The sequence below is a fragment of the Tripterygium wilfordii genome, chromosome 14 (assembly GCF_013401445.1).
Source record: "Tripterygium wilfordii isolate XIE 37 chromosome 14, ASM1340144v1, whole genome shotgun sequence".
NCBI classification, from domain to species: domain Eukaryota; kingdom Viridiplantae; phylum Streptophyta; class Magnoliopsida; order Celastrales; family Celastraceae; genus Tripterygium; species Tripterygium wilfordii.
The window spans coordinates 13194879-13219064 of record NC_052245.1 but is presented as its reverse complement, the minus strand read 5'-3'; the positions used below and the strand labels follow the sequence as shown (position 1 = coordinate 13219064).

Sequence of the window (24186 nt, the reverse complement as noted above, 5' to 3'; positions counted from 1 at the left end):
GAATTAGGCTTATGATCCATTAGATATCAACAATAATTGCAAGAGAAATAGGCTTATGATCCACTGCAGTTCGTACTTTCAATCATATAATAAGTGTCCCATGCCACATTTTGAATTAAAAGCATAAAATGTATTGAAAATTTTTATCGTATACACCCAATGTGGATGACCTTTGGGTGTTCTTTCAAGATCCACCTAAACACAGCAACTGCTCATTGTATCTTAAGAACCACAATGCTTTCAAATATACATGGACATTATACTTTGTATGAACTACAAACGCACAATTGAATTCACAGTAATACATTCCAAAACAAAAGAATGCCACAATACCCCCAACTGCCGCAGCCCTTTTTTTCACTTCCCTTCACAGACACACCAGCAGAGCGCAACGTCCAAGTGCAGATACACATTTTTCAGCATCTGCCACAGCCCTTTTTATCACTCCCCTTCACAGGCACACCAGCAGAGCGCAAAGTCCAAATGCAGATACACATTTTTCAGAATCAGTTCAAATGCATTGTAGGTTGAGAGCGGATTTACATTCTCAGCTCCATAAAGCATGGGAATAATTTCTTCATATTCATAATCGGATCATAAAACCTGAAACAAGAATTTGCACAATTTACTTACGATTCAAGAGAAGCATAGTTTTGAAGCTTAATGATTTCAACCAAGTCCTAACATGCAGGAAACCCGGGATCAGAGAAGAATAGTTTATGCTTATCATCTGGCAGCACCCATGATTTTTTGCATCCATTTAGCTTGTTTTAAAATAGTTAGACAATAATTGACTACTGGTGTCTAGAGAAGCATACTTCCACTCAATGTTTTCCCTCCAAACCAAAATCCAAATAAGAGGATATAACAGAATTATTAATAGCTAGTGCTGGAATATAATAAAGCTCTCGATAAATGCTTTACTTACCATGCACCAAATGACTGGAAGTGCATGCAGTTGTCCTCTCAGCCTTTCTAGAACTGCATGCAAGTCCCCTTCAAAAACAGAAATACTCGGAATCAGGTTCATTCCTCTTGCTGTTCAACCAACATTTTTTACTGTTGAACTTCTGCTTGAAGACCTGAACTCAATTCGGTCACTGATTATGCATGATATCATCCAGAATGTGTACCGGTCCTAAATGTCCTAAGATACGGAACAAGCCCCGAACCATCACATTCCAGGTGGCAATATTTGGTGGGATCCCTTTATCTATCATCTTGTTTAGATACATGGTTGCCTCATCTACACCCACCCAGTTACAGAGCCCCCATAAAAGACAACTGTACGAAATCACATCAGGATGCCACTCCCCTCCTGCACTCGTTCTATCCAAAATATCGATAGCAACCTTAACCTTACCTTGCTTACAATGGGCATATATAATTATGTTATGCGTGGCAGCATCAGGCTTTGATCCCCTTACCAGCATATTCCCAAGGAGCTGCAATACCTTGTCAAGCATGCCAGTATGACAGAAACCAGACAAAATGGTATTATAAGTAACTAAGTTAGGTTCAATTCCCCTTTCTTCCATCTCCCTCATAAGTTCAAACACCTCCTTCAGTCTGTTCACTCTAAAAAGACCATCCAAAAGTTCATTATATGTTGTGATGTTAGGCCAGCACCCATATTGTGGCATTAGATCAAGCACCCTTAATGCCCACTCTACTCTTCCACTGCTACACAAACCTTTGATAAATGTGTTGAATGTAACCTCATTTGGAGAACAATTTTCCAGAGCCATGTTCTCTATGAGAGAATAAGCTTGGTTGAACATTGAATTCCTGCAAAATACATCCACCATGCAGGTATATGTCACAACATTAGGACGACAACCATTAGTTATCATATGGTTCCATATCTCAGATGCACCAACCAAATCACTGGCTTTTGCAAAGCCATCAACAAGACTAGTAAATGTAGTTACGTTAGGAGGACAACCATTTCCCTCCATCTGATGAGAAACAGCTACAGCTTCCCTAATATTCCCATTGGAACAGAGGCCATGTATCATAGTGTTATACACGATGACATTGAGCTCAAATCCCTCTCGAACCATCTGGTTCCACAAGTCACAAGCTTCAAAAGGTCTCCCTCTGATAAAATAGCCCTTCAACAGTGAGCTAAAAGTGTGAACATTTGGGCTGCATCCTCTCACAAACATCTTGCTCAAAACAGCAAGTGATACTTCAACCTTTCCTACATCAGAAAGAGCATTAATGATTGTTGAGTACGTAATAACATTTGGATCAATCCCCCTATCAGCCATTTCACCTAGCAACCAGAACACCTCCTTGAATTTGCATATCCTACAAAACCCATTTATCAAAGCATTATAAGCGGGCACAATTGGTTCAAATTTCAAAGCAAGCTCGTTTGCTTCCTCTACCTGACCAAGCTTGCAAAGCCAAGACACCACAGTTGTGTAACTCACGGCATCAGGCTCACACCCCATCTTCGCCATTTCCACAAGCAACTTTTTAGCCCCATCGACCCTATTATTCTTACACAAAGCCTTCAAAAGAATATTATATGTGAAAACATTTGGCTCCAACCCATCTCTTTTCATGTTCATATAAATGGGATTAATCAGTTGAAACTTATTCTCACCAAGTAATGCATCCAAAACATGGTTATAAATCTTAACCGTTAGTTTGCACCCAAATTCGCTAATCCTGTAGAACATTTTCAGAGCTTGCTCTGCTAATCCAGCTCTCTTATAACAATTGATCACACAAACAAACAAATCCTCACTACACTCCATCCCCTCTAATTTCATTTGTTGCAAAAGGTATTGAACACTATCTACTTCACATTCCCGTCCGAGTTTTCGGATCATTGTTTGGTAGGTTAACTGGGTGTGCTTAAAGACATTTGAATTGGCAACGGAAACAAAGTAGTTTAAAGCTATATTGATATTGGGTTCTTGTCTTAGTCTTCTCAAAACATCACACTCATCTAGACGAGCGGTTTGGCTTTGGTCATTTAGGACAGCTGGGATTGTGTTTAGCACAAAAGGGATTGAGGGTTTGTGTACTCTCAAGAGCAAGGAACATCCGTCTTTCAAATACATTGGATAAGAAAACTGAAATCCTAAACCCAAAGAAATTTCGATTCAACTAGTTGATCAGCTTAAAAGAACATCAAACATGACAACAATACATAATAGCAATACCTCTTTCGAGTGAATTTATCGAGCTACCGTAAGAGACTCTGAAACGAGGGAGCAAAGTGAGATGGTGAAGACTCGAGAGGACTGCCGAACTGCTAAATGGCGGAGTCGTCTTTTTTGCCCTGTCCGGCTTGCCACAACACAGAGGTTTCAAACGACGTCGTGCATACAAGGGGGTTTAGTGAAGAAATTGGGCTTTTAGTAGGTCCAAACCCAAATAATGTATGAACGTAAACCGAATCTTAGTTGGACTTGGGCCTAGTAAAAGAAAGCCCAAAATCTAATAATACAAAAACAAACTAAAGTAGCTTCGATTAATTACTACTTAGATATTGGTTTAACCGACTCAATAGCAAAAATCCCCAAACCCCAATCAACACAGAATTCACTAGCAGAAGCGACTGCGGAAGAGAGAACTCTCTCTTCTGTTCGTCCGATCCCTGCCATTTGACTTGGTGATTTCCGATCTCTATCTTGTTTTTTTTTAATGATTTCAGTGTTTGCTCTCATAATTTTTTTTTTTTGATTTGTATGATTCGCGGATCTGTTTATACTTGATATGAAACCGCTTTCATGTGCGATTTTGTGTTGAGTAGTTGTTTGTTCTTACAAATCTTGGACTCTTGTCATCGTATATACGCTGGGAGCTTAAATTTCAGAAATCGAAGAAATAATTGTGATTCTATATGTTCTCGACGTTGCAATGAAATCCCAAAAGAGGGGTGCGGTGCAGCGTAGCTTTTGTTCTGATCATTTGAAGCAACGTATTTCCTTCGTATTTTTTTTCTCTCTCTTGGCATATGAGATTCTTACTCCTCTTACGATAATAACTCCGGCATTCTAGGTTAAGCATTGCCTTCAAAAAATTGGTAGGGAAGAAGTAGTTATGGTCATGCATTTGGATAGGCCTTTCTAAATAAAATTTATAGTGTTTCCTTTGCTTCCTCCTATTCTCAATTTTCCTTGAACTGTGAAGTGTGTCGATCTCGTGGCTTAGTAATGATTATTTTAAGTTGTTTGGTTTTTTTATATTGTAAACTGCTGAAGGATAAGTGTGGAATTATTGTAGGGAGTAGTTTTGCTTTATGATTGAGTTCGTTGTAATTTTATTTTAAGTTGTTTGGTTTTTTGTATGATAAACTGCTGAAAGATAAGGGTGGAATTAATTTCAGTACAAATTACAGATAATTAATGTTAGTTGTCTCCTCTTTTTCTCAGTGATTTGAATAGTGTGGACAGTATGGCGGGAAATAATGGCTCAGGTGCATCTGAGAAGAAATCAAGTGAATCACTGACTGATTTACCAATATTCAGTGCTGAGAATACGCAGAGTAACCTGAAAGTTATATATTACAGGTTTGTTCCATCAATTTTGAGGACAGGTAGCCAGCACAACCAACAATCCTTTGTAGAGTATAGGATAAAGACTTTAGGCCTAAACCAGTGGATTAAATCCTCATACAATTTGTTCTTAAAAAGTACCTGGTTCTCCTAATGCCTTCAAGCTTGCTGTGGGCCGTCGTATGTGATTCTCTAATGTCTTCAGGACTGGTTTCTTCTGATTTATTTTGGACCTCGCTCAAAATTCTTCTAGATGTCAGTATATCAGGCAATAGAGAATTGGTGTTTTTTTTTTTTTGAATGAAAAAAAGTTTTATTCAAGCACCAAGGGGGTGCAACCCAAACAAATTAGAAGGGGGGGATAAACATATGATCAAAAATGTTCCCAGAAAAGGAAGTGCCCCAGAACCTAAGGCAATCAAACCAGGTGACTAAGAAAGTGTCTATGGAGGATTCTTTGCTTTTGAACACTCTGTTATTCCTTTCCAGCCATAGCATCCACATCACAGAAATTGGAATTAATTGGATAAAACTTCCTAGCCTTTTGTCCCTGCTTACGCCCTTCCAAGCCAATAATTCCTTGTCCACTGAAGAATTAGTGACCCAAGAAATGCCCAGCAGCCTCAGAACATTTGCCCAAATTTTAGAAGACCACTCGCAGTGCAAAAGAAGATGACTGATAGATTCCAAACCTGCTTTACAAAGGCAACATCGGTTTACCAACGGAATGCCTCTCCTTTGCAAGTTATCCATTGTTAGGATTCTACCCCATACAGCCTCCCAGCAGAAAAAAACACACTTAGGGGGAGCCTTAGATTTCCAAAGCCATTGCCAAGGGAAATGAGAGTGCCCATTGTGCAATTTATCTTTCAGAAGTTCCTTATAGAATGAACTCACAGAAAAAAGATTGTTTTTTGCTACCTCCCAACAAATTTTATCCTCACAAACAGGATTGATCTTTGCACTATAGACAAGGCTCCAGAAGTTTGTGAAAGTCAACACTTCCCAATCTTGTGCCTCACGAATGAAATTGATATTCCAGGAAAAGCCTCCATCATAGACTTGAAGTAATTGGATAATTGAAGCATCTTTCTGTGTTGCTAAAGTGTATAAATTAGGAAAAGAGTCCTTCAGAGAGGTGTCTCCTGCCCAATGATCGTTCCAGAAACTTATTGAGTTGCCCCTGCCAGCTTGGAAGCGGGTTAGAGAAGACCAAGCCTCCCAACCTTTCATTATATATTTCCACATACTGCAGCCATATGGTTCTTTGATCTGCTTCGTGGACCATCCATAGATACCAGTGCCATACTTGCAAGCAATAATTTTCCGCCACAACTGATCTTTGTTGATGGCAAACCTCCATAGCCATTTACCCAGTAAGGCCTTATTAAATGTGATCAAGCATTTTATCCCTAGGCCTCCAACCTCTTTTGGGAGCTTAACACAATTCCAATTCACCAAATGAAATTTCCTACTCTCCATTGAATGGCCCCAAAGGAATCTACACATAATTGACTCAAGCCTACCAGCAATGGAGGAGGGGATGGGGAGAATAGACAACATGTAGACAGGGAGGTTAGATAGTGTACTTTTAATGAGAGATAGCCTCCCTGCTTTAGATAGATAGTTCCTCCTCCATCCTGAAAGCTTTTTATCAAAATTTTCCACCAAGGGATTCCAAATACTCTGGTCTTTATATTTAGCACCCAAGGGAAGCCCAAGATAGCTTGAAGGCAAGTTGGAGACTCCACACCCAAGTACCTCAGCAAGGAGCTCAGCATTTGGAGTGTTTCCAACAGGGATGATTTTACTCTTACTCAGATTAACTTTCAAACCAGAGATAGCTTCAAAGCCTAGTAGGATGGCACGAAGATTAGCTACTTGCTCCACACTGCCTCCACAAAAACACAACGTGTCATCCGCATACAACAGATTAGAAATTGAGACTGAATTAGCTCTACCTTCAATCTTGGCTCCATCAAGCAGACCATGCGAAACTGCTCTATCCAACATACAACTCAAAATATCCATGCCCAGAATGAATAAGAAGGGCGATAAGGGATCACCCTGCCTAACCCCTTTGGAGGAATGAAAGAACTCAGTTGCAGCCCCATTGACTAAAATAGAGAAAGATGCAGAAGTCAGACACCTCTTGATCCAAGAAATCCATTTTGCCCCAAATCCTTTCCTCTCGAGAACTTTAAGAAGAAAATTCCAGTTCATATTGTCGAAGGCTTTCTCCATATCTAACTTGCACAAGACACCAGATAACTTGAGCTTAGAATAAAGATCCACAATCTCATTTGCAATCAAAGAAGCATCAAGAATCTGCCTGTCTTTAATGTAAGCATGCTGAGCGTCATTGATAATACCACCCAGAACAGCCCGTAATCTCTTAGAGAGAACCTTTGCCAGCCATTTATACACACTGCCCAATAAGCTAATGGGCCTAAAGTCTCTGATGTCATGAGCTGAAGCTTTCTTAGCAATCAAAGTAATAAAAGTGGTATTCAAAGAGTCAACAAATGCTGCGTTTTTGTGGAACTCATTGAAAAACTCCATTATATCAGCCTTGATGACTAGCCAAAATCTCTTATAGAACTCCATGGTGAAACCGTCAGGACCAGGAGCTTTTTCCCCATTACAACTGTCTAATGCAGCCTTGACTTCTTCCTCTTCAAAAGGTCTTTCAAGCCATTGGGCCTCCTCCATGCTCAAAGAAGATAAAGGCAAGTCATCAAAAGAGGGTCTCCAGTTAAAGTTTTCCTCGAAAAGCCCTTTAAAAAAGGCTGGGATTTCATGTTTCAGGTTCCTTTCTTGAGTAATGGTTCTCCCATTAATGCTCATAGACTTGATATAGTTTTGGTTTCTGTGAATAGAAGCCATTTTGTGAAAGAACTTACTGTTTCTATCCCCTTCTTTGAGCCACTTGATTCTGGATTTTTGCCTCCAAGCCACCTCCTCCACCCTAATGAGCTCTGAAAGAACTCTTTTATTTGCATCTCTTAAAGTCATGTCATCAACCGTGAGACTCCCCTCCCTATTCTCTCGCTCATCCAGTGAATTGATATCAGCCATTAAGCTTTTGATTTTCGAACTAACATCACCATAAGTAGCTTTGCTCAGAACATTTGCCCAAATTTTAGAAGACCACTCGCAGTGCAAAAGAAGATGACTGATAGATTCCAAACCTGCTTTACAAAGGCAACATCGGTTTACCAACGGAATGCCTCTCCTTTGCAAGTTATCCATTGTTAGGATTCTACCCCATACAGCCTCCCAGCAGAAAAAAACACACTTAGGGGGAGCCTTAGATTTCCAAAGCCATTGCCAAGGGAAATGAGAGTGCCCATTGTGCAATTTATCTTTCAGAAGTTCCTTATAGAATGAACTCACAGAAAAAAGATTGTTTTTTGCTACCTCCCAACAAATTTTATCCTCACAAACAGGAATTGGTGTTTGTGCATGAATTTACAATTTGTAAAATCACGTATGCATTGAATGTTTGAGTATGTATAAGTGCATGTGTGTGTTATGGTGAGACCATTTTTCATCTTTTGGGTCTGACTACTTTACACGGCCATGATTTTTATCAGTCTCTGTATTAATATTGATGGAACTGTGATTTTAGGTGTAATTAGTTTGTAGATGGACCCCATGATTAGAGTATGTAAGATAGATTAGGATCCCATCCATTGTCTTCATATTATCAATACATCTTATTTCACATTTGAATACCAAGATGGTAGATAATCTAATTTGAATCATTCTTGTATAAGTACTGAGAGATGCAATTCATTTTCTTGTGCAGCCGAACATTTATGTCCATCATTGGTGGGGTCATTTCTGGAATTTTAGGATTCACAGGCTTATATGGATTTATTTTTTATTTCGTCATCATGGCAATCACTTCGGTTGGACTTGTGGCCAAGGCAAAGTTTTCCATTCATTCATACTTTGATGGCTGGAACCGGATTATGCTGGATGGGATTACGGGTGGCCTTATGGTGAGTGCATCATTTGTTTACAGTTCTCCATCTTTTCTTAAAATTTACTTCAATTTTTGTTCCATTTTTTTTTATTTTGCTTCTTGTTGTAACAAGGTTAGGGTTCTGTTTAATCCTTTTGCAATACTGGTTAGAGAAAATATAAGACTATGTAGCCATAAAGACTGTAAATTGGTTTTGTTTTGTTCTACAGCTTCCAAATAACCTAAAACATGATCTAAGGGTTTGGGGCAGCTAAGTTTCTTTCTTCCACGGTTCCACTACCATAAAAATATATCTTCAAGCTTTAATTTCTTCCACCACTGAACCAGCTACTTTGCAATAGAGCCCCCTGATTCAAAGAGCTACCTCCATTAGCAAGATTTGCATTTGCGCAAGTGATATTGCTTTTGGCTTCTTCTCTGTCTTTGTTTAAAATAGCATCTACTGGCAATCTTGTATGTTTAAATCTTTCACCAAGAAGCATAACAAGCTAAAACACTACTTTGGATGACACCTGAGTCTTCTACGCTATGAGTATTTGTTCTGCCATATTCTTCAAAAGGAGTAGACAATCAAATACTACTGCTTATATTGTTTTGGAGATTCATTAGTGACAGTTCAACTGTTCAAGTCTTCTGCCTGGAGGCTGGAAGTTAAGTTATGTTAGTCATGTGGGCGTTTTGCAGAAAACGATGTGGCACTTGTTGTCTTGGCTTAAGTAGGGGTGTGAATGAGATGGCGTTGTTTCAAAAAAAAAGAGCCCTTTGGTGTTGTTGACGCTCTGTACTTGACACGTGGCGGACTTCCTCGTCTTTGTGTAAAATAGCATTTTTTTTTGCAAGTTAGAAAGTCACCTTGTTGGAGGTTTCTGCAAGTTAAAACCTTTGACCAGGAAGCCTAACAGGTTAAAAAACTACTTTTATTAAACCTTAGTCTTCTAAGCTCGTCTCCGTGGCATGTCTGTTCTGTCATATACTCCAAAGGAGTAGCCAGCCGAATGAAATTGCGTAATATTTGTTTTTTGGAGATCTGCTAGTGATAGTTCAAGTCTTTTTGCTAGGAGCAGGTTAGGGTCTCATTCGAACAAGCTCTGTTATTAGTTCAATCAAATTTTCATGTTCATCAATCAAAGAATGTTAATGTGGAGAGTTGAATTTGAATTATCATAGGATTCATCTTCAACCAACATCACCATAATCAGATTGATTAGATTAGATGTAGCATCTTCAACCTCCCATGAGGCAATGATAAATGTGGGGAAATTACTCTCTCTCTTTTTCTTTTTCTTTTTGTAAAGCAGCACACACAAACCACCCTATGTGTGTATTCCATTATTTCGAAGTTAATAGACTATGTTAGTTTCAAAAATGATGAGCATAAATGGCATCGTTTGATTGTCTTATTCCTCCTCTCTTTTGTTCTCTTTATCGGTTTCCTCTTGGGTGGCTTTTTATGTGGGTTTAGATATTGTTATTGTTACGAGGTTTTACTTTGTTTTATGGCCTGTTTTATTTGAATGGGTCATGCTTTGTTAGTTTGTTTTAAATAGCATCTGTGATGATCCACATACTACCTATGGCATTCATTTGGAACTGTTTCACTTATGTTTTTATCGTTCATTTGGAAATTGCATAATGACAGTTTGTCGGTGTTCATGCAAGAACTCCACAGAATGTTCTGGTCGTTTTACTTCATTTTTATAGTAAGAACTATGGAGGAAGATCTTTACCCTCTTGACCTTACAACTTCCCTGCGCCCCATGTTATCCTTTCCAAGTCATTCTCTAACTCTTCTAAGGCCAGATATATGGATTGAAAAAGTTGTGCTCTCTAATTTGTTGAATGGAATATCTTTTTAATGTTTTCGTAATCCAAATTTTAACATTTAAGTAGCATTTTGTTTTTTGGCGTGCTTCCAATGAGCAATGACCTCACAACTTCTCTCTGTTTATTATTCTTGTTATGCTTTTCTTGTTGTAAATGTTGGTAGTATTATTATTGTAAATATTAGTATCAACTCACAACTGCTCTCTGTTTATGCAGTCGTTCGTGCTGTTCTGGACGTATCCTTTTCTTCCATTAACATGCTTTTCAAGTGCTTAATTTAATACCACAGTAGCAACTAATTTTTGCTGATACTGAAAATTTTTGAACTACATTGTGGACTCCGATCTCCCTAAAGGGGGAAAAAAAAATAATTCATGGACTGTCTAACCCGTAATAATGAACTTATCATGGGTCATGAATTACCAGGGAAGGATGCAAATGCATAGCAATTGTGCTTTAAAGTTTAAAGCATTGACGCGTCAATTAACTTGTGTAAATAATCTGAACTTAAGCATTAGTTCAATTCCCCTTGCTGTTAATCGTATGTGTTGCTTGTTTCTTGACGTGAAGTAGATTTGCATATGATATCGTGCATATATTCTGAGCAAGTCTATGCATAACCTTGGATGGAAGACAAGCCATGGTGCCACCGCTGCGTTTTATTGGATGTTGATACACAGCTTCCACAACCGTGTTCATTTACACCAATGTGGTCAAGTTCGATTATCTTATTTATCTGTTCCTGCTGATTAGAGGCTTTTGGTTCGAGTATTTCTGATTTGTGTGAGTTTGTAAGGAAGTTGCCTTGCAGTTTGTGCAATGGCAACGATTTGGTTTGTCTTTTTTATTGAGTGCTTTTAGGAACTCTGTTTAAGGTGCACAGTTCACTAGAATGGACGATAAACGCCTGAGCCGTCGTGTCTGATGATGATGAGCACACGCTGTATTCGCCTATGTGGATGCGATTCCCTTTTTTTGGGCCGACGGTAAGGGGCCAAGGATGGCCTAATACGTTGGGTTGGTCCAGTTATGAAATACTTTGGGCTCAATAAAGTTGTGAGACTTGGGCCAGTAAAGTTATGTCTAACGCATCCTATCTTCGGGCCAGTAAAGTGCCTTGAAATGGACCTGAATGGGCTGGGCTTTTATGGCTACCCCAATGAGGTCTTACTAACTAATAAGACCCTCTCGTTTAAAAGTAATAACATTAGTCCTATTTTAATTATTCACTTAACTACGAGAAAATTTTTAGCTCAGTTAGCTCGTCAGATTAGCTCTAGGCCCAAAGCTCTGCTAGCTCAATAAAATTAGGCTCAATTGGCCTCCCATATTATAATGCTCAATACCAAAACTTTTGAAGGCCCAACAAATTTAGCCCATTTTGAAAGTGAACTTAATGGCCAGTGGAGGCCTGCTATGCCCAATGGCTTATTCGTCTTCGAACTAAAAGGGCCCATCATAGGCCCAAAAATTTTAGCCCATTTAGATCTTTTACATAATGGGCCGTATAGGCCTACTAGCCCAACTATTTCGGCCCAACGACCCATCAAGAACGACTCATTATTCGCATGGGACTGCCGACGCCCAAGAATATTTAGGGCCCCAATAGCCCATTCATCTTTGGACTTAAAGGGCCTATCATAGGCCCAATAAATTTTGCCCATTTAGGACTTTTACTTAATGGGCCGCTTCGGCCCAACTATCTAGGACCCGATTGGCCCATTTACGGTAAGTCATCTTTTGGTTACAGGGTCCATTTAACTTGGGCCTAAGCCCATGTGTAGGATCACTTAATTGGGCTCAATAGCCCTACCAGAGTTCTGAGTAACAAATATTGGCCCAATCGGCCGATTCCAAAATTAAGTAAGCCCGAACGTTTTGGTACATTTATGAGCGTAATATGAGGTTAAAGCATACCATTCGGCCTTTGCCGACCTAATCCTAAACATTAAGCATCCATACTCAAAATCCATACATAGTCGCTCTTCCATTACCATTATCAGAGCCCAAGCAGCCAGCCATTGCAACTGCTCTCAAGCACCATATTCCTCTTTCATTCCGGGTAGAAAAGCTTTCTGTGCTCTTCGAGATCATGTTTTCACCATCACCCCTGTTCACTTGAGGAGTATAAGCAAATTGGTACTTGCAAATTTAAAAAACCCACGCAAACTAAAGGATTAAGCCGAATTTGGTAAGGAACATGACATTTGTTTGGTTACAGTGTGGTCCTAACTTCAACTCTTAATAACAAAAACGAAGCATTTCCTTTAAACAAAATCAAATGAAGGAAAGCATCTTACCAGCATCTGAGGCACTTTTAAGAATGCAAAGGACAGAACATATAAAGCAGTTGCAATGGCCGCTCCTGTAATCATGTTGTATATTATATGGTCTTTGTCCTTATTGGGTACAAATGCAATCTTCAAAGTATTAGTCAAATCGAATAGCCTGTAAGAGATCTGCGTGAAAGGAAAAACTCAGCAAATGAGTTGCATCCAGATATTGTCAAAATGGCAATGCTTATAAACCTCAGAAACTTTCACTCACCGCGATGTATATTGAAGTAGTGAGCAAAAAGTTCAACAATGGGTAGTTTGGGAAGAGAGAAAGCAATAATTTAGGTTGACCATCTGGAACAGCAGATCTGCACATTCAAGAGAAACTAAGGTAGTGTCCCTTTTTTTCCAATGCAAGAAACTCAGGTTAGCGTCCATGGAGATTAAAGTACGTTTGGACAAATTTCAAGTATATGAAATGGATCAGGAGTACAGAGTACCCTAAGAGTTATGTTCCCCAAATTGCTGAAGTTGTGTTTAAAACGAGTTATGTATTCAAAAAAAAAATTCAGTTTTTAGTTTCTTAAATTAACACCAATCAAACGATAAACATAAACCCTCAGGGACTAGGGAGAATTCAGGACATCAGGCCCTTCTCGACGCAACATAAGAGTAATGCACAAATTAGCTTCAACATACCTTAACCAGATATGGATCTGTGATATGTATGTCTCGAGTGTAATCTTTCCAAGCCATCTAGTAACAGAACAAGTGATGTCACATCAAATTGATTCTTAGATATAACATGAATTCACAGAACATTATGACCAGAATCTATTTGCTGTGTCGGCTATGCGACATGAATTTACGCGATGAAAAACAAATCAAGATATTTGTCAACTTGGAATACACTTACGCAAAGAGGGTCAAAGAATAGCTACGGAAATATTGGGTGACATTCCGCAAACATATGTATACACTGTGCCAGAGGAACAAAAGGGAGTTGTTAGTACAATAAAGAAAGTTTCTTAAAAGTTCAAAATGCTAAAGACGATTGAGGAAATGGATTGCATACGTTATTGGAATCCATGAGGTATACGGATGATATTTATTGTAGGTAACCCGGTCCAGCTTGTATATGTACTCAAACCAAAGATATCCCATCTAGGTAATTTATAGAATCTGTTAGCATTGAAGATGGAAGTAGTGAGGAAAGGGATGTTATTAGTAAATTTATAATACCGCAAGGGATATCAAGACCACAGCTGTTTTCAATGAAATCCTGCTCTTCAAATCCATCTCCTCAACTTTCTCCATCCATCTTTCAACCTATAATTACAAATGAAAATTATTGACCTCAAGATAAAAACAATGAATTGAAGAACGAACAACACAATTATTGCCAGTGTACTACTATGTCACCTAAAAAATTTAACTTTGGAGAGAAAAAGAAAGGTACTAAATCATACGGTTGGATGATAGTATGCATAGACCATTCCAATGATCCATATGTAACGATCAAGGCCCGAGCGGAAATGCCACTCATGCAAGCGGGAGAATTTCGGTTTTGAAGGATCCGGATCAGTGTAGCCTACAATATTACAAGCAATTTGTGTCAGGTTAGCGCAATATTATAGCATGGAAATACAAAAACTTAATCAAATTACTAACCAAGAAGGAAACTAAACGGGCTCCAAACGATTTCGAACACTCCAGGTGTTTCCCATAATAGGATGACTACCAAGAAGCAGGCAATGATTTTTGCAGCTATGACCAATCCAATCTCATTATACTTGTTCAGAATCGCAAGAAACCCGTAAATCATGAGGGTAAAAAGTGTGTGCATAGGACAAATGTAATACAGCATGTAGCTGTTGTTGAGGATGACGCAGCAAAAGAAAACCAAGAAATTAAGCCGCCACATCATCTGTTCAAGAAATATGGTTACCCCAGAAAGCAATTACCAAGAAATCTTACGTAATAAACATTTTGACTTTTATGAATAACATACCTGTGCAAATCTCACAAAACTAAAATCTTTGCGAATATAATAATATGAGAAGTTCCCGAATCCAGTCATCCAAACATATGCCGCAATAAAAACTCTAATTGCATTATAGATTTCTTTGGCAGCAAAATAGTGGTACATCAAAAATAACACCTGTAAGTAGCAAAAATATAAGTAGGGTGAAAGCAATGGTTTTATCAATAAGTTATATAATAATCAAAAACCCTAGACGTCCAGTGAACATAAACTTTAACTATAGAAGTCACTCGATGAAACAAAGAAAACTAGCAGAACTGAAATAATAGAAGCCTGCTTCAGTGCTGCCTTTTCAAGGCCTTTCTCACCAAAAAAAAAGAAGCCCACTCCAGGGTATAATTTTGCCCAGTGGTCAATACTCATATGCACCCACCAATAGCCTTTATCCACTAAAAAATAGAACTTGCAATTATCTAAAACCTAATTCCAGTAAACATAAACTTTGACATTACAAGTCACTTGTTGAAACAAATAAAACAAGCTGAAGACTGAAGTGAAACAATAGAAGCCCCATTCAGTGCATGTTTATGCACAGCGGACAAAAGTTTATGTAACAAGAATAAAACAGGAATTATACATCAGGAAAAGAAATTAACCTGCATCCAGCCTCTCCACTCCTCAGTTTGATGCCTATTCAAATAAAGTATGGATTTGCCTGAGAATGGTGATTTATCATGATGGATCTTGAAAGATGTTATTGCTGACACTATTATGAGAAGGAAGTAGAGAAATAAGAAAAGATCTCGATTGTAACTCTGCATAGAAAGAGGACAGTCAAGAGAGAGGCCAACTAGACAAGTTAAGAGGTTGGATTCAAAAGGCTATTAATAAAAAAAGATAACAAACTCCAACCAGCAAATACTAAATCCATAACTCATTTTTTACGTTTAAATTGAAGATTCTCCTTGGTGGTGAACACTACTTAGATTGTCCATTTTCCCAAATTTAATAATAACATATGCAGTTCAATTTTCTCTATGTCAAAAACATTCTCTCTTTCTTCTGTCATTTACTTGTCCACATACACTGATACACATTGTAGCCTGGATGATTCCACCTTGGTGCCCTATCAACAAAGTTGTTTAACCATTCAAAAAAAAAAGTATCTAAACTATCAAAAGAACATTTCAAAAAAATTACTAAGGTCAAAGGTCAACACCAACGTACAAGCTTCCCATTACCAAGGTGAGGTTTGGGGGGACACAGATACACACAACCCAATCCCATACCACAAAGAAAATTTCCATAGTTTTAACAAGTGACACCAAAGTTGCACCAAGGCTCGAGCTGAAATTCAATTAAATTTCATTTATCTAGTGGTCAAGGTGTTGTTTAGCCGTATAAGTAAATACCAACAAACTACCCATGATAAGAAATGTATAATACAAAGTATGAAAACATAATTATGAATGGCACCTTAGTTGATGAGCTAAAGAAATCCGTCCGATCGCATAAGTAAAAATATGCCATGAGAGCACCAAATTCAGATCTGCAAAAAGAGAGAGAGAGAGAAAGAGAGAGAATTACAACTTGCCTAATTTCGTAGAGAACATTTGATAACTAAACTTTTTCTCAAAGAATTTTTTTTTTTGATTGGAAAAGAATTCTATTCAAGCACCAAGGGGGTGCAACCTAACAGAAACTTCTCAAAGAATTAGACCAACAAAATAATTCACTTACATAGCTCTTAGAGTCGAGCGGTTTTCAATCAAAAAGGACTCATCCATCAGAAGAAACCTAGAAAAATATAGTAAAAGCAAGCAATTAACCTTGTTCTATGTAACAATCATGACCTAATAGCATGTTGAAGTGAACTGATGCTGTTACTATACCTGAAAATGGGAGCTGAGGCAGTTGAACTTCGACCTCTGGGAGAGGCAGACTGAAGACCTCCCCCCTCTAGTAATACAGCCCTGTCATCCTCTTTTAAAGCCTCATTTCCCAATTCAACCAAACCAATATCAGATTGCCTACTAGCAGAGGGAGAAAGTTGAATCAGGAATTGAATAAAGCAGATATTCTTAACTAGAATTGTCATGAGGTAGACACAATCCATGCTATTATAAAAAGTCTTCGCGGCCCATCTTATATTCGTAAATCATAACCTACTAATCCTCAACTTCCAATGACCAAGTATATATGAAAGGCACCAATCCCACCAATAACTGAATTTTAGCATGATGTTACGGATTACATGATACACAAAGGAGTCCTCGCCAAAGAAAAGGATAATGTCACCCAAAGACGATTTAGTAAAATACTCACACTTTGGATGATGTTGAAATTCATTTTCTCAACATTAACTTCATAATTAATGTTGAGAAAATGAATTTCAACATCATGGAAGTTTGTAACCCAGAATAAAATACTCACACTTTGGATGATGAATTCTTATTGTACTCCAAAAACTCAGAATATATCCATGCTGTAATAATCGGGATGATTCCAAGAAAAAAAGACACCTGTAAAACATTAACACCCAAATAAGCAATAAAAATAGATATACAGAATTAGAGCTATACGCTAAATGGCATTTGTGTAACAGAGAAAAGAAAAACTGATGCAAATCATCCATATATACTACCTTAGTCCCACACAAGAATGCCAAAATCATGCATTCCACAATACAAGATTCTCAAAGCACGTTCAACTCTAAGACAAATTCCAATGTTGTACAGACACTATTTGTAATATCAAGAATAAAAGCTCGAAACAATGCCACAAAAGTGAGATCCATAAAAAAAAATGAAATTCTCAGAGAAAAACCACAATTCAGCTTTAACAAAAGGAAAATCCACAGCTATATATTAAGCAATACAAGAATGTCATAACTCCGCTACTGTTAACATAGTACTGCTGGCAGTAGCAATCAGTGTAAGATCCAGAAGAAAAAACAAATTAAAAACAGAAACAACAATGAAAGAGCAAATTATCGGATAGGAGGAACGATAAGGTTTTAGCACTAGAAAATAAGACAATTATAAGAAAGAATCTCAATCTCGTGCTCGTAGGTAGTTTCAAGTTGCTGCTGCTACAATTGTAATCATCAGAAGATCCAAAAGCAAAGAAAGATCAAGAAACATTAAAAAAAAAAAAGTGAGATTACCAAAACAAGAACTACAATTCACTTAGGCCACTAGGAACATACGCATCCATCTAATAGCCAACAAAAAACTCTAAGAAAACTTGTCATTGTAAGTTCACGACCATTCTAATACTACACTCGCATCACTATAATAATATCGAAAAGCGCGAACCTGGCCAGGAGTAACGGGACCGAAAATCACCATTGATGCTAACCCGAATCAACAAAAGTAGCAAGAAAAGTGCATTTCACTTTTGAATTGTGAAAACCCGACTCGTTCGAATACCAGATCCGATCTACACAACAACGAAGAAGACAAGGAGCCTAGATTCGCGCGTGATCTGGAGGTAAATATACAGACGAGGGGTAGGTAATTTTAAAAAAGCGAGTGGCTGGGAGGGAGGAAGAGAGAAGAGTTGAAGGTAGCTGTAGAGTGAGAGGACAGGCTTTCTAAGTTTTAACTTTTGTTTTAAGTTGAAACTTGAAAGACGAGAGCAGTTAGCTGAGAAATCGTTGCCTTAAGCCGGCTGTCGGAAGTGCCGTCTTTGGGGTCTCGTCTCGTGTTGGGCACTTGGGCCTGCTTTTATGACGACCGTTCGATCTCAATCATAAGAGGGCTACGCAGATGAGAGTGACACTCTCGAATCTTGACGCAGCGAACAGCGATTTGTGAATCTGTGATTAGAATAAAAGGGCGTCCATTCCCTCTTTTTCCAAAACTTTAAACAGTTTTTTTAACATATCAACACTTTATTTTACATATATACAAAAGAATACAAATATTCTGACAAAAAATAAATACACAAAATACCAATATAAATACCTGTTGAGTAACACATTACATCCTTCAAACCTAATCCTATAAATTTTCGTGGAAAAAGAAGTTTTAAGTAATACAATAAACTGTCAATGTAGATGGTAAAAGACAGGGATTTCGAAATTTCATGAAAAAAATATATATATTAAGAGGTCCGAAAAAATAATTGACTATTTGTAACAAGCTAGATCACATGAATAATCCAAAGTCTTAATAAGTAGGTTGAACCAGCCTTTTTATTACAAGTATTTTTATTTTATGACATGATAATTCGAACTCACTGGCATTGTTGATCTTTTTTTCCAATTTTCTTTTTTGCTCTCTAAACTCCAAAATCGCCTGCTTTGCATTAAGTTTGCAGGCATAGATCAAGTCGTTATTGGAATACAGCGATGAGTCACACGCCTATGACTATTATGGCAATTATCATTATCTCCAAATTAATGAGTTGTCGGCAGCTTTTGGAAAGCGCGACACCATGCATTTTCCCTCCCTACGGCCGACACTAGGGTGCCAGCCTGCCAGGCATCAAATTGGGCCAAGATTTTCGGCCTTGGCTTAGCTTTACTTTCCTGGGCCTCACTTAACTTACCTAAGCCCATATAATGATTGTTTACTTTAGCAATGGACGAAAATTTACCCACTATACCCTCATCACAGACAGTCGGTTGGCACATTGTGACAAAATTGACTATTTTCATTTTTCAGTACAGAATATATAATTTTTTTATTACCTGGAAATCGCGAGATGACGATTTATATTACATTTGTTCTTCTTCTTCGTCTCTTTGTCCTCACTGGCTCTCACTTCTTCGGTGATTCCAGAGAACTTCCATCTACGCAGAAAGTGTCAACCAAAAATAAATTTGGGTCACGAGGGGACAAAGAAGAAACATTACAATGAAAATGAACTACTAATTTCCAAAAGGCTATAAATCGAGTACAGCACCCCCATCAAAAGAGCTTTCACCAATTGTTGAAAGGTTCAGGTTCAAGCGACAACACCGTTACTGTAAAACCAATTTCCAAGCAAAGTATAGGCCAACCGAGACGGCAAAAAATCAGTATAGTAATGGATAGCAATCCAGATGTACCAAAGTACAAGCCCATTGCATTCATATAGGGCCAGCTGCAAGAACTACAGTAAATTCCAATACCAAATACAGCATCAGAATACCTCCCGAGTCCAAACCAATATTAGGAACCAGAAACAAAAATAATTTTAGTACACATTGCAGAAGTGCCAAGAGGAATTTATAAACCAACCACTCTCATAAACAACAAGCGATCGACATAACATCAAAGATATAACATCTGGCAGATTTTCAATCAAACAGTATCAAAGCACTTAAAAACAGTCTACACTTTGTCTAAGATCATAACTTATACAGATTCTAAACCACTTGCTTCAAATAGTCTCCTCAAAGCCCACCATAACTATGCAAATAACATACAAGACATACTATACTACTAGACACTAAAGTAAATAGTTCAGTATCATCATAACACACGGAGCATCTACTCTACTTTCTAATAAGAGATGGGCAAGAGAGATATTGACCTATATGTCAATGGCCAGACGGCCCATTCCTCAACCAACAAGGGACAAAGCCCTATCGCTTGGATGGTCTCTCATCATCCTCTCCACCATCATCATCATCAGAATCATCTTTGCCCAACCTCTTCCTCTTTGGTGGAGCTTCGACCTTGCCAAAACCCTCATCATCGTCATCTTCATCCTCACCATTTTCTTCTGGTTTGAAATCACTGGCATCTTTCTCATCTTCAGCTCGAGCAACCGGCCTCACAAGGTATTCTGTAGGTATATCCTCCTGCAGAATGTAGATAGATGTATTGACAGTAGTTGACAGCTTAAATAAGTAACAGGAAATACATAAATTAAAAACCAGTAAAAGTGCACAACTATAACCAGATAAATATACATTGGTAGTGACAGCAAACTACTGAAAAGTGAAAACTACTATGAAAGAGAGCAATAAATAAAATCTTCTGTTAAAACAGTCTTAATTGAGAGCCAGTATATATTAATAGTTCTCTTCTCAACTGCTTTACTTTTGGACATTAATTTCACTTCAAGTACGCCCCATGTTAATTCAGCTTCCATGTAGTGGAAATTGTGTTCAGTCGCAACAATTTCTCACCTACCAAATAAAGGATTTATTAAAATGCATACAAGAAACTGTTTCATTAGAAACCATTACCCATCAATGGAAGAGCCCTGCTATGAATCACTGCACTCATGCTTTTGCCAAATTTCTAAATTGCATGCTCACCAATACCATACAAGACTGCATCTTAAACAAGCACAATCATCGGTTCACTGTGCTTCATCAAACACATCTAGTATTTTTTTTGTTCTTATTGTAGACCTTTAGATAATTTGTTGGTTGCACAAATGAAAGAGAACCAATCAAGTGAAATAAACTCAAAAAGCATCTCACAATATCTCACAGTATCCGGGGACAACAAATAATTAGATCTCACTCAACTTGGCTGAAAATCTCTTCTAAACAGATATACAAGATCAAGACAAATTTAGCAGGATATTCAGAAAGCTCAGTCAAATAAGGGTATGTTCATGAGGAGGTGTTTGGATGGTTTAAAAGTAAGCTGTTTGACTTGCAGTTGCAGAAACTTTGACAGGACAAGAAGACTGGATAGCAATAGAACAGAGACTTTCTACCTTAGATCAACATAACAGTCGAAGCATATTGAAAATACAACGCACACAGACATGGAAAACAAAAGCCACGGATCATCAGTTTTAGTCTACATTAAAACGTCTTCAAAACAGATCTGAAAGGAAAGTACTAAAAATTCCTTATATGCAAAGCTAACCATGTATAAATGAAAGCAAAGAATAACATAAATACAACAAAATACCGAAAATTCGAATCCACGCATCAAACAAGCAGTGAAATTAAAGAACAATACTACGGATCCACTGTTAGGCGGATCGAAAACATTTCATGGAAAAGCATCGAAAAAGTACAAGAATAATTAAGGGCCTTATACGGATGTAATTGTGCGGTACCTCTTCATCGCCATCCTCATCGTCTTCGTCGCTCTCCCCGTCGTCGTCGTCGTCGTCGTCGTCGTTGTCGTCATCATCACCATCACCGCCTTCTCCATCATCATCCTCATCCTCATCGTCGACTGACTGAATTGATGGCCCACCTGCAGACTGCAAGACCTGCGCATCTTCCCCCTCCTCTTCCTCTTCTTCTCCATCTCCGTCTTCGTCTTCGTCGTCTCCATCTTCTTCTTCGTCTTCGTCGTTGTCATCATCATCACCGTCTTCTTCTTCCTCCTCATCCTCCTCATATTCTACAGAGTTCTTCACTGGACTCTCGTCTTCAATGCCGCCTTCTCCATTCAAATCCTTAATTTTGACCTCGTTCTCAAAATTTGCTCTCTCTTCTTCCATGAATGCCATGGTTAGAAGATGCCACAGAATTTCTTTTTCCAGAAAATTACGAATTTTTCAGGATTTTTTTGGGAAAACAAAAATAAAATTGAAAAAACAAGGAAGAAAGAGAGAGGAGATTGTTCGTTCGTTCTACGAGAAAGCACTGCACCAGAGATCTCAGCCGTTGAAATGAGAATTACGCGGATTGATGACGTGGTAAGGAATCGAACGATCCTGGTGAAAGACTATGACATAATATAGTGGCGCTCCACTAATCCACTTTCTTTGTTAGTACGCTGCTTGTCACGTCACACGTGCTTGTGGGAGTGGGAGGTTGAGGTATGTAGGCTTGGGCTTCACTCTTCGTTAAGCTTCTCTGCAGTCTCGAATATTTGATGGACCGATGCTATTTTTTGGTACATCTACATGAGACATGAGTTGGATTAGGTATGCTTAATGTTATGCAAATGAGAATTCAAATTTATATTAGTTTTAAGTATCGAAACTTATATTGTTTCGACTACGTTCAATTGTTCTAATGTTTTGTTTTTTCTTTTGTCTTTTTGTACATCGTTTTTTCCCCTTATGTTAACATCTTACGCTAACAAATTTGCAGGATAAATGGGCCGAAATAACACAAGAGGCCCAATCCTAAGCCAATAGAATAAACTCGTCTCCACAGTCTTGTATGTGCCGAATGGTCTTGCGAGCAAGGTTTTAACTTTTAAGACGGAGTCGAAGCCCAATTTTTTAGAAGAAGCCCGTGTCAATTGATATCGGACCATAGAAATAATAAAAGCCCATTCCTTGTGGCAAAGTTAAGTATCCGCTTGCACAAAATCCCACCAAAACGGAGCCCAAAGGCCTCCTGTTACAGCGGCCTGTTCCGTTTTGAAAAGACAACCAAAACCCAGTGACTGACACACAGAACACACGCGGCAAACAAAAACCAAAAATCGAAAGGGGTTTTTGATCCAAAACTCTCTCCCTCTCAACAGGGCCGGCTCCAGGGGAGGCCAAATAGGCAGTTGCCTAGGGCCTCTCATGGGAGGGGCCTCACTTTTTATTAAATTGTATAGTTTTATAAGAAAAAAAAAATCATAATCTTTAGCAAATTAAGAAAACAAGCTCATTAGCCCAAACACAAAATGACAAGGTCATAATTGTAAAATAAGAATTAAATAATTGAAAAAACCCTAGTAAAGACCAAAGACTAAGAAAACCTGTTCTACACTTCTCCTGTTTGTCGTCTACGGTCTACTCATCTTTTTGAAAAAAAAGGTTTTGAGAGTTTTGAGAGAGAGTCAGAGATTGAAAGAGAAGGGAAGCCACAGGTAAATCACCTATCATATATTTCTATTATTTTGACCTTTTTTGGCACACTTAATCAGAAATTGTAAATTGTTATTTGTTTCTCTAAACCCTAATTTCCTTTTTTCTGTTTTTTTTTTCATCTATGAATAGGTATGTAAAACCTACAAATATGCTGTCAAATTTAACTGAGAGTGTGACTGCTGGTGAAAGTTTGCCTGAGAATGTGATTGTGAATGCTGAAAATTTGAGCTCCGTGAATGTTGATGAAAACTTGTCTGAGAATGTGATTGTGGATGATGAAAATTTAAACCCTGTGAATGCTTATGAAAATTTGACTGAGAGTGTTGTTGTGAATGATCAGACTCATGTAAATGACAATTGCGAAGGGGATGAAATTGAAGATTTGTTTGATCCGGGAAATTGGGAGAAAAATATGCCTCAAGGAAAAGTAGATTTGTTAGTAGAGAAGGGCCCAATAAGAGTTAGAGATGTAGTGTATCCGATTAATGCCCAAAATAGAAGCTTTAGTGATGAACACTACACCCGTTCTTCGCCAAATGGAGAAAAACTTGATAGGTCATGGCTAGTATACTCTCAGAAGAATGATAAGGTGTTTTGCTTTTGTTGTGTGTTATTCAGAATTGCAGTTGTTGAGAAAATCATTGCCGGAGAGGTTAACAAGACCAATTGAAGTGTTAGAGTATATCAAAAATTTACGTCTTGCTTTTCCTAATGCTTGGATAGCTTATAGGATAATATTGACTGTACCAATTACAGTAGCTACTGCAGAAAGAAGTTTCTCAAAGCTGAAGTTAATAAAAAACTATTTCCGATCAACTATGTCACAAGATAGATTGAACGGCTTGGCCATATTGTCTATTGAGAAAA

At 38.1% G+C, this 24186-nt stretch overlaps 4 protein-coding genes across 6 annotated transcripts; 1 reads left to right on the top strand and 3 right to left on the bottom strand.

Annotated features, from left to right (window-relative positions):
* Window positions 1–50: 50 nt before the first annotated feature.
* LOC120014974 (pentatricopeptide repeat-containing protein At3g48810) lies at window positions 51–3322 on the bottom strand. The gene is made up of 2 exons (XM_038867132.1): window positions 929–3322; window positions 51–603 (listed from the first exon to the last, which is right to left on the bottom strand). Exon 1 carries the CDS (start codon window positions 3075–3077, stop codon window positions 1098–1100), a length of 1980 nt encoding a protein of 659 aa, XP_038723060.1. The 5' UTR covers window positions 3078–3322; the 3' UTR covers window positions 51–603; window positions 929–1097.
* A 184-nt stretch (window positions 3323–3506) lies between these two features.
* Window positions 3507–11408, top strand: LOC120015006 (ER membrane protein complex subunit 6-like). The gene is made up of 5 exons (XM_038867178.1): window positions 3507–3631; window positions 4395–4532; window positions 8329–8524; window positions 10549–10568; window positions 10906–11408. The coding sequence occupies exons 2-5, from the start codon at window positions 4417–4419 to the stop codon at window positions 10934–10936; spliced, it is 363 nt and encodes a 120-aa protein (XP_038723106.1). The 5' UTR covers window positions 3507–3631; window positions 4395–4416; the 3' UTR covers window positions 10937–11408.
* A 745-nt stretch (window positions 11409–12153) lies between these two features.
* On the bottom strand, window positions 12154–20162 carry LOC120014888 (protein REDUCED WALL ACETYLATION 2). Of its 3 annotated transcripts, XM_038866995.1 has the most exons (17): window positions 20116–20162; window positions 19289–19390; window positions 17026–17114; window positions 16485–16625; window positions 16333–16389; window positions 16069–16141; window positions 15249–15407; window positions 14620–14769; window positions 14280–14535; window positions 14078–14199; window positions 13851–13937; window positions 13684–13772; window positions 13525–13587; window positions 13308–13364; window positions 12880–12976; window positions 12633–12791; window positions 12154–12442 (listed from the first exon to the last, which is right to left on the bottom strand). In XM_038866995.1, exons 5-17 carry the CDS (start codon window positions 16377–16379, stop codon window positions 12437–12439), a joined length of 1365 nt encoding a protein of 454 aa, XP_038722923.1. In that variant the 5' UTR covers window positions 16380–16389; window positions 16485–16625; window positions 17026–17114; window positions 19289–19390; window positions 20116–20162; the 3' UTR covers window positions 12154–12436. The 3 variants fall into 3 exon arrangements, with proteins under 3 accessions (XP_038722923.1, XP_038722922.1, XP_038722921.1); XM_038866994.1 differs by lacking the exons at window positions 19289–19390; window positions 20116–20162 and adding an exon at window positions 17910–18420 and having other exon boundaries at window positions 16485–16622; XM_038866993.1 differs by lacking the exons at window positions 19289–19390; window positions 20116–20162 and adding an exon at window positions 17910–18418.
* On the bottom strand, window positions 19792–22172 carry LOC120014890 (phosphopantothenoylcysteine decarboxylase subunit VHS3-like). Its single transcript, XM_038866996.1, has 2 exons — window positions 21610–22172; window positions 19792–20386 (listed from the first exon to the last, which is right to left on the bottom strand). The coding sequence occupies exons 1-2, from the start codon at window positions 22009–22011 to the stop codon at window positions 20168–20170; spliced, it is 621 nt and encodes a 206-aa protein (XP_038722924.1). The 5' UTR covers window positions 22012–22172; the 3' UTR covers window positions 19792–20167.
* Between the last annotated feature and the right edge of the window lie 2014 nt (window positions 22173–24186).

Coding starts and splice junctions, on each gene's coding strand:
- LOC120014974 (XM_038867132.1), bottom strand. CDS start 3,077: ATGTATTTGAAAGACGGATGTTCCTTGCTCTTGAGAGTACACAAACCC.
- LOC120015006 (XM_038867178.1), top strand. CDS start 4,417: ATGGCGGGAAATAATGGCTCAGGTGCATCTGAGAAGAAATCAAGTGAA. Junction 8,525..10,548: donor GGATTACGGGTGGCCTTATG/GTGAGTGCATCA, acceptor CTGTTTATGCAG/TCGTTCGTGCTGTTCTGGAC. Junction 10,569..10,905: donor TCGTTCGTGCTGTTCTGGAC/GTATCCTTTTCT, acceptor GACGTGAAGTAG/ATTTGCATATGATATCGTGC.
- LOC120014888 (XM_038866993.1), bottom strand. CDS start 17,942: ATGGTGATTTTCGGTCCCGTTACTCCTGGCCAG. Junction 12,977..13,307: donor CAGATCCATATCTGGTTAAG/GTATGTTGAAGC, acceptor TTGAATGTGCAG/ATCTGCTGTTCCAGATGGTC. Junction 12,792..12,879: donor CTACTTCAATATACATCGCG/GTGAGTGAAAGT, acceptor CCTTTCACGCAG/ATCTCTTACAGGCTATTCGA.
- LOC120014890 (XM_038866996.1), bottom strand. CDS start 22,011: ATGGCATTCATGGAAGAAGAGAGAGCAAATTTTGAGAACGAGGTCAAA. Junction 20,387..21,609: donor ATGAGGATGGCGATGAAGAG/GTACCGCACAAT, acceptor TACATTCTGCAG/GAGGATATACCTACAGAATA.